The sequence below is a fragment of the Mustela nigripes genome, chromosome X (assembly GCF_022355385.1).
Source record: "Mustela nigripes isolate SB6536 chromosome X, MUSNIG.SB6536, whole genome shotgun sequence".
NCBI lineage: Eukaryota > Metazoa > Chordata > Mammalia > Carnivora > Mustelidae > Mustela > Mustela nigripes.
In genome coordinates, this window is record NC_081575.1 from 119,921,847 (window position 1) to 119,933,773 (window position 11,927).

At 53.8% G+C, this 11,927-nt stretch overlaps 2 protein-coding genes across 3 annotated transcripts in view; one reads left to right on the plus strand and one right to left on the minus strand.

Annotated features, from left to right (window-relative positions):
• STS (steroid sulfatase) overlaps positions 1 to 11,822 on the minus strand; it is a 135,794-nt gene extending 123,972 nt beyond the window's left edge. Inside the window, exon 1 of one of the 2 annotated variants that reach the window (XM_059385846.1) lies at positions 11,714 to 11,822. In XM_059385846.1, coding sequence (XP_059241829.1) covers positions 11,714 to 11,727 — 14 coding nt within the window. In that variant the 5' untranslated portion in view covers positions 11,728 to 11,822. The remainder of the gene's footprint in view (positions 1 to 11,713) is intronic. The other variant, XM_059385847.1, reaches the window with a different exon arrangement.
• The window catches only part of PUDP (pseudouridine 5'-phosphatase), an 81,605-nt gene continuing 81,315 nt past the window's right edge, over positions 11,638 to 11,927 (plus strand). Inside the window, exon 1 of the mRNA XM_059385850.1 lies at positions 11,638 to 11,744. Coding sequence (XP_059241833.1) covers positions 11,675 to 11,744 — 70 coding nt within the window. The 5' untranslated portion in view covers positions 11,638 to 11,674. The remainder of the gene's footprint in view (positions 11,745 to 11,927) is intronic.

Sequence of the window (11,927 nt, forward strand, 5' to 3'; positions counted from 1 at the left end):
AAGACGGGTGTCAGCTTCCAGTGCTCCACTGCAACCTTTGCTCACCTGTCAGCTTGCTCAGTTGGTGTGGGGGGGCGGGGGAACAACACAAAAAAAACAACAAACACGGGACATGCAATGAGCATTGGCTGTGCACGCCAAAATGTCCACATCAGTGTGTACAGAGAACAGAGCAGGTGTTGGTGCAGAATGGGGGCAGGGAGAGACGGGCGACAGGTGCTGACGTGCTGTATTCTAGCCTGGGGGCGCGGCTGACTGACTGAGGTGGGGGGGGGGGAGTTTTGAATGCCCTGCGGCTAGGCTGCGGCCCAGGAGCCCTCCCAGCCTGTCTGTTAGGTGACTTACGCCTACCTACCCAGCACCCAGGGCCCTGAGGAATTCCTTCTTGTCAACACCGAGGCTTAGGCGGTGAGCAAGGACACGGCGCAGCTCCGTGGGCGGCAAGCGAGCAGGCACGCCCTCCATCCACCCGGAGGACATGCACAGGGAGTCTCTGCTCCCAGGGGCAGGGCCAGGAATCACCCCCCTGGGGGGAAAAACACAAACTTCCTGGGTTTTTCTCTTTTCATATTTCCCCTCATGTCCCCCCTTCGTGTTTCATTGAGAAAAAAAGAAACAAAGGTAAAACCACACTGCGTCTCCCTTTTCTTTAGTCCACATCTATAAATAAAACGTTGCTCATTTTTAATGATTTTGTGTGCCTCTGGCGGCTGGTAAGCATTCAAATAATTAATATGTAACATACTGGTGCCAACGTATTTCATATTTGTAACAGTAACCTCAGATGCTGGGGCATCAAAACCTAAAGAAATGTTTTATCCTCAAGGAGGAGGACCGAGGCGTCATCACAAGGGGATCTTCTGGGATCGCTATAAAACCTACCTCTTGAAGAGATGTTTTATAAGTTCGTGGTCCAGATTCTAGCATGCCCCAGGATGCCTCCAGCCTCTGACCGCCATTACGCTCGGAATGCAACATCTAGGGCTATTCTGAAACAGCTGGAATTCCTGGGTGTACCCCCCCACCAGCAACAGCGTCGTTTTGGTAGTCGCGGGAGGGCTGCATTGGGGAGAGGAGCTTCTAGCTTTCTCTTTCATGGCCCAGCCCAGTGTTATCAGGCGCCCGCCCCTGGTGCCCAGAGATGCACAATCAGATCTTTATAAAGAGTCTCACCGCACCCTCCTCTCCGGGCTAAGGAACAGCCAGGAGCTCAGCATCCTTGAGGTGTGGGCAGGACGCAGGGCAAAGAAACCCTTCACAACCCCTCCCGTCTCCTTCCGCACCCCTGCTACAGGGCCGCCGAACCCACAGGGATCCAGGCTACCTACATCAAAGATTCCCCCCGGCTTTATTTCTTTGCCCCTCTCCCAATGCTTTCAACCTAGCATCTTAGTATGATAAATATCCCCCCAAAATGATTAATCTTAGAAAGAACAAGGAGGACTTGGAGGCAGACGGATAGGAATTCAGCTCTGAGTCTCGTACTGGCTTGCCGTGGGGCCTCAGAAAAGCACTTACGCTCCGCGAGCACCAGCCCGCTCTTCTGCGGGGAAGGCAGAACGCTGCGTTCCAGGGAAGCGTACGGATTAGGGACCACAGGCCAGGACATGATGCCTTGCCGTTCAGCAGGCCCTCACTGTTGGAAAATTTTAGTGTATGGAGCGAAAATATTTCACTCGATGGAACCACGTCAACCCCCTCTCCTTTGGGGTCATGAAAAGAAGAGGGTTTGTTTTATGAATTCCTGTGGGTACTTAAGAAAGTTGTTCAGTGTTGAACATAGCTGGTGTCTGACAGCCCTCGAAGGGGACTGACCATCAGCGGCATCACACAGGAACCCTCAAGCCAAAACCGGGTACGCCTTCTCACCCCGGACTCTACAGAGAAAGAGCCCTCCGGCGACAATGCTGCCGGAAAATCCTCGACTCCCACAGAACTAGGCTGCGAGGCAGTCATTCAGGGATCAGCAAGCAAAGACTCAAGACTCATGGTCATGAGGGCCTTGAATCAAGGAAGAAACATCTCAATGCAAATCAGGCAACTGGACCAGCCACATGGCGCTCACAGAAGGGTTCTAGCCTTAGCCGTGTGGGGAGGAGAGGGCGTGGGGCCGGACTCCATGATCTACAGCGACCCAGCACTCTAGCTGCCGTGTACCTCTCTGTACATCCAGGAGGAGCCTGGCTCTTCTCCAGCAAACCACCCACCCCGCTCAGAAACCCTAGAAATGCTTAACCATCTCTCGTCTCGAGACCTTCCCTGGCGATCACAGTGAATCTTCTTGAGCAGCCAAGAAACCCACATGGGGAAAGCACCCCCACCACCATGCAGTTGGTACGTTAACACGGACGGGCACCGAACAAAGACGGCAGATGGAAATTTCCAAGCGGTTTCGGGGTAGGGACTTTGTATGGTTTTCGATCACCATGCCCTTCTCACGGCTCACAAGCACTGTGTGCAAACGACACCCCGCTGTTTGATATAATGCATTCTGGGGTGTGAAGCTGCATCACTAAACCCATAACGAACTCCGGGTGTATCACCTTCCCCTAAATGGCCCTGTGGTCCACCCCGGGAGGAAGGTCTCACAGGAACTGACTGCATCTCAGACTCCTGGCCAGTAGTTGAAAGGGCACCGGAAAACGAACCGGCAATACACGCTTCTCGGATGTTACCCCTTGTGCGTTAAATACAGTGGCCGCCGACGGACATATCCCAGGGATGTCTGTCCACAGAAGAACCAGACACATTTATGATACATCTTTGACCCACCCATTCGCGTAAACTATTACACAATTCTCGGATCTGTATAATTACACATATACACACCCACACACAATATATGGAGAAAACTTCCCTCTGAGGGTTCTTAAGGCCACCAACACATCTATTTACACACATGATGCACGCGTACACGTGTACACGGAAATCACTGCCGAAATGAGTAGTGACACCTGCTCACGGGTTTTTGAAAACCACAGATGCACACATCATTTACACAGAAGATATGACCCAAGTGTGTGTTTATGGAAGATAGATTTTATATATATGTTCTCAAGTTTCTTTTGTGAAAATTTTTAAAAATATGTTATTTATTTATTTGACAGAAAGAGATCACAAGCAGGCAGAGAGGCAGGCAGAGAGAGAGGAAGGGAAGCAGATTCGCTGCTGAGCAGAGAGCCTGATGTGGGGCTCAATCCTAGGACCCTGGGACCATGACCTGAGCTGAAGGCAGAGGCTTTAACCCACTAAGCCACCCAGGCTCCCCATTCTTGTTTATTTTTTTGCTGGTGGTCTCCACATTATTTTTCTCTTTTCTTTTTTTGTACAAATGAATGTATCTGATGATCTAACACTAGTTATATATTAGGCTTCTGGTTTCGACTGCTCAGCAGGGATCCTGCTTCTCCCTCTCTCAGTCGCCCTGCTCGTGCTTTCCCTCTCTTTAATAAATAAATAAAATCGTTGAAAAAAAAATGACAAAGTATATAGAAAAATATAAAAACAGACAGTGCTGCTTGTCGGTTCCTTTCGAGGAATCAAGACCAAATTGAGCTTCACTCCGCCTTGCTCCTTGTGAGGTGTGTGGCCCAAGGCGAAGCAGTTAACCTCTCTCAAGCTCCATTAGCTCATTTATACGTTAGAATAATTACACAGCCTCCCCAGGGAGGTTGTTGACACGGTTGATAAAGCAGGGGGCGTGTCCTACTCATTGGAGCGCTGGCGGCTTTTACTGGAGTCGTGATGCAAGGGAAAGCCAACTTTAACCACAAACACCAAATCACTCTTTCCTGCGGACGCCCGACAGGGGTCCTGCATCCACAGTTCCAAGAACTGAGCGGGGCTCCCTGCGTCGTGCCTAAATGGCCACGTGGCATCGAAGGCTTTCCGACAAACCCGCGGTTTCATCAGAGCAGCGCTGGGCAAAGTGTGTGCTCTGTGGGCTGAGGCTGGGCTCTGACTGTGCCCACGGGGAGGAGATTCAGGACATGGGGCCCTGGGTGCCACCACTCCTGTGAACGGGGGACGAGCTGGAAAAAAGCAAGCCGCCGACACCCCCGGGCATGTCTGCCACAGACACAGCGACACCCAACAGGTCCCAGAAGGAGGGCCCTCTGCCAGGGGGTTTAGCCAGACCTCAAAAATCAAGAGGGAAAGAATGAAAATGAGAGGGAGCCTGGGACGGAGACACGGAGGACAGGAGACCTCGCTGGGGGCCACGTATCCCGGTGACAAACAGGGCTCCTACCAGTGGGGGCACCACGAACCTCAGGGCCCTCCATCAGGCGTCCGTGGTCACGTCCAGTCACCAAAGGATCCGAAGGGGAGACAGACAACTCTAGACGTCGCACCTCAATGCCCCCAGTTTTCGAGCATTTCTCCTCCAGACACGGAATCACAGATGGCCGCGACCTACTCAGCTGCCAACACTACATGCGTTCTTCCTCACCGGGGAATGCTATAAAGCTCAAGCCAGAAGTAACCATTCTGTGTCGTTCACTTGAATCTCGATCGCGCTTTTATCATGGACGTTTCTTTCAGCTCTTTATGCATCTTGTGAGGGTTGGTTTAAAATTAAAACAACTTGTGAATACACTTAACCCTAAAACGTACGTTTGCGTTAACCTGAAATCAAAGGAAACAGTCGAGGGCACGGACGCCATCCCCACCCCCGTGTATCTCCCCCAAGTTATGGGGAAAGCAGGTCAGGACGCATGACCACGCCCCGTGGAGATCACCCACCAGTGTCCATGCACATAATATATACGGGTAAGGCCAAACTTGTTTCCCACCCTTTTACGTAACAAGAATCACCAGCAGAGGTTTTCATATGCCCCCGTATCCCAACGGAATGAGTACCCAGCACAGCCCAGGCAGGGAACATAGGCCCAGGCCACCTGGGCACCTGGGTGCTTCGGTGGGTCCACATGGGGTCTGATGTTCTGTGCGTTTGGCAAGAGCTCCCATGATGCTGCCCCGTGGACTTGTGCTGTCTCTCACGGTCCTCAAGATTGTACTCTGATAGGAAAGATCAAAAATAATGACCCTCTCCGCAAAACATCTACCAGTCCTAGAGGGAAAACGCGGGGAGCAGCAAGTTCGGCTGTTTGTGTACATCCGGCTTCCTTTCCAGGGCTGTCTGACCTTGCGGGGAAATGAGGGGAGAGCGGTGAATACTTCCAAGGCCTCCCAAGCAAAGAGCTACTAAGCTCCTTCCAGACCAGCGACAGGTGGGAAGAAACGGAAGCAACATGAATCGCAGTTAGTGATAACTTCAGGGTCCCATCAGATGCCCCTTCCCCGTGTCCTCAGGGGAAGTCCCACTTGCATACCCACCATGAGCCTGAACACAGTGCAGACACCATCTCCTTAGCGTGGAGGGCGCGGTCAAGGCCTCAAAAGCACCCAGGGCTGGAGCAGACCCAGTCCACCTGTACCCAGTCACAGAGAGCGTAGGTCCCTACCGCCCTCTCAGCACGCATGCACGCCACATGGGACCCGTGGGACCAGACGTGAAGGCAAAGACGGGGAAAGGCAGGTCCTGCAATGTGAGCACAGCACACCTGCAACTAGAGAAACAGACTCCAGTTCTCCGTGGAGCTGCATGGCCTCAGCAAGTTACAGTGGTCTCGCTCACCTGGGGTCTCTCAGGAGAATATTCGGGGGAAGGACACTGTTCTACAAGCATGGAAGGCCACACTGTCCCGAGCAGTGGTGGACGTACGGGTGCATGCGTGCATGGGTGGGTGGGTGGGTAGGTGGATGGATGGTTGGATGTGTGTATGGACAGATGTATGTATGTATGGATGGATGGATGGACGGACGGATGTATGGATGGATGGACGGATGGATGGATGGGTAGACGGATGGATGGGTGGATGGATGGATGGTTGGATGGATAGATGGATGGATGGATGTGTGGATGGATGGATGGACGGACGGACGGATGGATGGACAGATGGATGGATGGTTGGATGGATGGATGGATGGATGGGTGGACGGATGGATGGATGGATGGATGGATGGATGGATGGATGGATGGGTGGACGGATGGATGGATGGATGGATGGACGGATGGGCAGGTACACTGATGGACGGATGGATGTTTGGATAGATGGTTGGACGGGTGGATGTATGTATGGATATGTGGATGGATGGATGGATGGATGGACGGGTGGGTAGGTGGATGGCGAGGTAGACACATATATACATATTCCCATCATAGAAGGTGCTACTGGCCTCTACCAGGTAGAGACTAGGGATACTGTTCAACATCCCACATTGCCCCGGATGGCCCCCACCACACAGCATTATTGTGTTAGTCTGCTATGGCCACCAAAACAAATTACCACAGGCCAGAAGTTCAAGATCCAGGCGTGGGCAGAAATGGTTTCTCCTAAGGCCTCCTCTGTCTTGAGCATACAGAGACCATCTCTTCCCTGTGTCGTCACGTGATTGTCCCCCGTGTGAGTCTGTGTCCTAATCTCTTTTTACAAAGACACCCATTGCATTGAGTCAGGGCCCATTCCTCATTATTCATTTTATTACCTCTTTAAAGACCCCATTTCCAAATGCAGCCACGTTCTCAGGTTCTGGGGGTTGGGGCTTCCAATACATGAATTTCGGGAAACAAATTCAGTCCATGTCCGTGTTCTTGCCCAAATGCTGAACAGTGTGGAGGGAAGAGCCTGGACTAGAGGTGTGCGGGTGGGTAATTTCTGCACCTACTTTTTCTTTCTCGACCCACATGCCGAGGTCCATGGCGTCATCTGCAGTCTCTGTGAACGGTATGCTGTTCCGCTGTGAGGCATCATGCGTATGCCCACGTTGGAGGCAAGGCCAACCCACGTGGACACTGAGGTATGGAGGTCTGTAGCATAACCTGCCCGTCCCGTCCACAGAGGAATGTCTGCATGATCACTGACAGTGACATGTATATCACTCATCAGTCCCCAACCACACCCTCCCCTTGCTTTAAAGTCCAGGAAAGATGAATCCTATCACCACTTCGCTACCTTGCTGAGACTGTGGGCTCAGTCCTAACCCATAATCTTCCTGTGCCTCACACTTGGGCACAGCCAAGGGAAGGCCGGCCGAGTGTCCTCTTGAGCCTGTGGCTGAAAGGTTCCTGGGGATGGAAGGCTTTCAGAGTGACACTGGTTCCGTCCTAGGCATGCTAGGATGACCTGGTCACGGCACACAGGGGACAAGGAACTAAGGCTGTGTGTTATGGAACCTGAAAATAACTCAATGGCGAAAGAAAAAGTAACCCGCTAAAATGGAATGAATGCCCCTCTCCCTGCGAAAACTCACAGGGCAGAGCCCTCATCCCCCATTGGATGGGACGTGGAGGTAAGGCATTCGGGAGTATGACTGTGACACCAGTTCGTACGTGCGGATTTTCCCACAGCACAAAGCCACGTTCCTACACCAGCCCGAGTGTCCTGCAATTCAAGTCAGTCCTGACCCTTGTACCTGAAGCTGTGTCAGAGCCCCAGGTGCCAGGCTCGGTCTACAAGTCAGCTCCTCCCACCACCAGATGCCAACCGCAAGTTCAGATCGGCACCTGTGCTCTCGACCAAGCTACTACAGATCGGAGGTTCCCACCACCCCCTCCAGGGTTCCATTACTTTGCTGGAGTGTCTCGCCAAGCTCAGAGAAAGAGCTGATGTCCTGTTCACTGGACATGACAAAGGATAGAGAGCAACGTCCACATGAAACAGATGCAGAGGGCGAGGGACAGGGAAAAAGTGTGATGTTTTCGGGCAACACTCTCCAGGCACCTTCCAGTGCTCACCAGCCTATAGGATCTCTGAACCCCCGTTGTTTTCGGGTTGGCCATGAGCCACCATCTTTTTACTTGACCTCTACGTGCATGTCCATAAAGAATATGAATCTAAAGCCCCTGTATGAGATGTAACAATGTATCTATATACATGTATGCAAGTGAGATGTAACAATGTATCTATATACATGTATGCATGTGCACATATGAAAAGATACACATTCTTAATGGGCACCCTCTTTCTCGCCAGCATGATGTCTGAAGCCGCCCCCCTGCAGGATCTCCTGCTAGAGGAATGTCGACCCATGCAAGCAAGCAGCCCTTGGCGTTGGCAGAGCTCAGTAGGCTCTCCAAACAACCCACAAATCCTAACTACTTCTGCCACAAGCGACCTCGAGTGTCCCTCAGGGCTTGCCTGCACACATCCCTCAGAGACCCAGCCCGGCCACCAGCTGCTGCAGGGTTCCACACAGGCAGCCTGCAGGAAGGGCACCATACATCAGCCTCGTGCTCCCGGGCGCCAGGTCGGAGCGAGGGAAGGAAATGAAGGCTGCTCAGGCTGAACCCCAGAGCTGGGTGTGCTCCCGAAGATGGCTTGGGCAACAAGCAGCCTTCCAGATACAACACAGAAAGCAAACACAGGGACGGAAGAACCAACCCAACCAGATAAAGAATGGCTAGGGCATACACATCCTTTTGTCAGACGATGAATGGCACGTTGGAGTTTATTCATTGTGTGGGAATGGATTCTTCTTTCAAATGTGCACAATCCATTCTGAATGAATTTCTGATACCACTGTACCACACTTTACTCAAAGTCATCAAGACAGACAACTGGGAGGCTCAGTCGGTTAAGCAACCCCCTTTGGCTCAGGTCATGGTTCAAGAGTCATGCAACTAAGCCCCGCATCAGGCTCCCTACTCAGCGGAGAGCCTGCTTCTCCCTCTCCTGCTCCCCCTGCTTGTACGCACACCTTCTCTCTCCCTGCCAAATGAATATAATCTTAAAAAAAATAAATAAATAAAGTTGTCGGGAAAAGTGAGCCATCATCCCACAGGGAAAACACAATTTTGCAAAAATAAATGGTAATCCGTGCAAGGAAATCCATCTTCCCTCTGCACAGACACACAGACTGTTAGAAGGATTAACAAGTTAAAGTGCCTCTAGTTACCTGCACAGAAACCACTTTCACTGTGAATACATTTTCAGTTTTTTTCCCCCCCTAATCTAGATTATGACATAGAAAAGCATGATGGTTCTCACAGTTTGGTTTGCTTCTGTGTTTTTTTATTTTTTATTTATTTATTTTTTTTAAGAGGCATCTCCCATCATTCATAAGAGGTGCTTCTCAAGAGTATAGACATCAGGGATGCCTGGGTGGCTCAGTGGGTTAAGCCTCTGCCTTCAGCTCAGGTCATGATCTCAGGGTCCTGGGATCGAGTCTGGCATCAGGCTCCTTGCTCAGCGGGGAGCCTGCTTCTTTCTCTGCCTCTGCCTGCCTCTCTTGGTGCTTGTGTGCACGCTCTCTCTCTCGCTGTCTCTGTCTCTCTGGCAAATAAATAAAACGATACAAAACAAGACTTTAAAAAAATGATGTGGGGCACGTTTTCACCTCTGTGGAGAGCACACGTCCACAAAACTGCCCCGTGGATCTCTTTCGCAATTCCAGGGAGGTTTTTGCCAGGTCCGGGAACTGGAGGGAAAATCCCTGGCTGGTACCTGTGTTCCTCTAAGTGAACAAGCTAGATTCTCTGCCAAGAGCCATGCCCAGAGCCACAATGGCTGGAACAGGGCAAGGAATTCACTCCAGATGTCTCTGCCCTCCTGTTGTGTAACCTTCGTCATCTGCATTTACGAGACGGCTTATTTTTGCAGCAAATCTGTAGAAATCCTGAAACTCCTTCTAAGGAGTCAACTATCCTTGCCTGACTTAGGGACCCACCAGAGACAGCTTCCAGGTTAACACCCCCCCCCCCCCCAGCTCTGAATGCTTAGTTCAGGCCCTGGAGGCTTGCTTTCCTCTTATCTAAGGAATCAACAGAGCTGTTATATTACAATGGGAGAGAAAAACATGCATTCCCCCAAGGGTTTCTAGAGACTTAGAAAATGTGGGAAGGAGAATTCTACAGACCCAACACTTGAGCATGGGACAGATAACCTCAGGCATCAAAACAAAGAAACAAAAACTTGGAGTCCCAGCAGGGAGGGAGCTGGGGTGACTATTGGAAGACAAAGTCTTCAGCCAAGGAATCAGATTAAAAGGTGGTCATTAGGGTAGGCGGGGGTTGGGATAACTGGGGTCATCACAGAGAGGAGAAACTGGGATGGGGAAATAGAATCACAGAGACAGCAGATGCTAGAAAGAGATAAGAAGGTCGTGCACCAGGCACGGAGAGAGCTCTGGACACAATCCAATGCTCACAGCCCCGGGGAGGCATTCACCCTGCTGCTGGCACCTTGTTCTCCAATTTCTGGCTTTTCCAGACCTGTTCCGGAACACACAAGCGGTTCCACCTAGTCTGTGGGCTTTTGTCGCAGCAATTCTAGCACACTGGGGTCACAGTCGCCTCACTATTCTGCTGATGAACTATCTTCTGTGAGTGAGGTCCAGCGTCCCCCCCCCCCCCCCAAAAAAAATCACGCTTAGACTCTCTCCTAGCAAGAGCTCTGGAAAGACACGCACGGACCACGGATGTACTAATGCCTGATACTCAGAGCTTGACCTGCGTTGTCCCCTCTGACGCCCACACTTAACACACGAGGAAACTGAGGCACAGACGTTCCGCTGGCTCCGTCCAATCTGTCCCCAGGGCAGTTCCCTCCAGCGTCCCAGCACCCTGGGACCCTCACGTTTTAAGGCGTCTGGAACTTTCTGGCATCTGCTACTTTAAAGAGGTGATGCATAAACATGCACACGCGACATCAACCGACAGTAAACAAAAACAGGGTCACAGAGGCGTCAGGGCACGTTAATAATTCGGTTCAGGCCCCTTCCTACGCGATCTACCGGGGGGAAGGGGCGCTTAGGAAGAACGCGGCAGCCCCGGACGGCGCGGGACCAGCAGGTGCGCGGCTGCAGAGCCTCAGACCCGCTCGCCCCTGCGCATGCGCCTGGACCCGCGGGGCGGCGGGCGCGCGAAACTGAAAAGGAAACCGGCGAGGGTCCCGGGACCGCCGCTCCTGACTGCATGACCCGGCCACCTAGGCTCCCGGTGACCGGGCGGCTGTCGCTGATGCCATCCTGAGCGCCTTTCCAGGCCCCTAACCCTCAAACAGCCCCATGCACCGGCCCTTCTAGGTTTGCCCTCCTTTCTCACGCCCTTTCCAAACTCAGGTCCTGCACTGCCCGCAGGCCGGGAACTAGGCTCTGCGCGGCCCCGTGTGTCGGGGGTGCCCGTGTGCAAACTTGTGCCCCTTCGTGGTGCGTCCCGACCCCGCGGCGCGGGCTGAGCGGAACGTCCAAAAGTCGCCCGCGCGCGCAGGACGCGGCACGGAGAGCGGAGCGCGCGTGCGCGTGCGCGGTTCAGGGCGCGCACTAGACGAGCTTCCTCAGTCCGGTCGAAGCGCGCGTGCGCAGTGCGACTGCGGACCCGAAGGTGGGTCGCAAGCGCGCGTGCCCGACAGCGACTCACAGCGCGCACTCCAGGAGCTTCCACAGACACACCGAGCCGCGCGTGCGCAGTGCGACTCGGGAGCCGAAGGAGGTTGCAAGCGCGCGTGCACGAGAACGTCTCAGGGCGCGGAGGCGCGGAGGCTCGCGGAGCGCGTGCGCAGAGCGTCTCGGTGGGGGGGGCACCGGCGCGCAGCCCCGGAGCGCGCGTGCGCGGCCCGGCGAGCGCGCGCCGCTCCCTCCGCCCCCGCCCCCGCCCGTCCGTGACGGCGGCACAATGGCGGCGCCCGTGCCCCCGCCGCGGCCCGTCACCCACCTGCTCTTCGACATGGACGGCCTCCTCCTGGGTGCGTAGCTGCGTCCGTCCCCCGCTCGGGCCGTCCGGGCGCTCTGAGGGGCGGCGGCGGGGCCGCGCGCGGGACCCTCGGTGGGCGCCGGGGGCCACGTCAGGCCGGCCGCGCGCGGGGCTGCGGCGTCGGCGGCGCCCGGGGCGCTACTTCCGGCGGCCGCGCCGCGCGTGGGGACGGAAT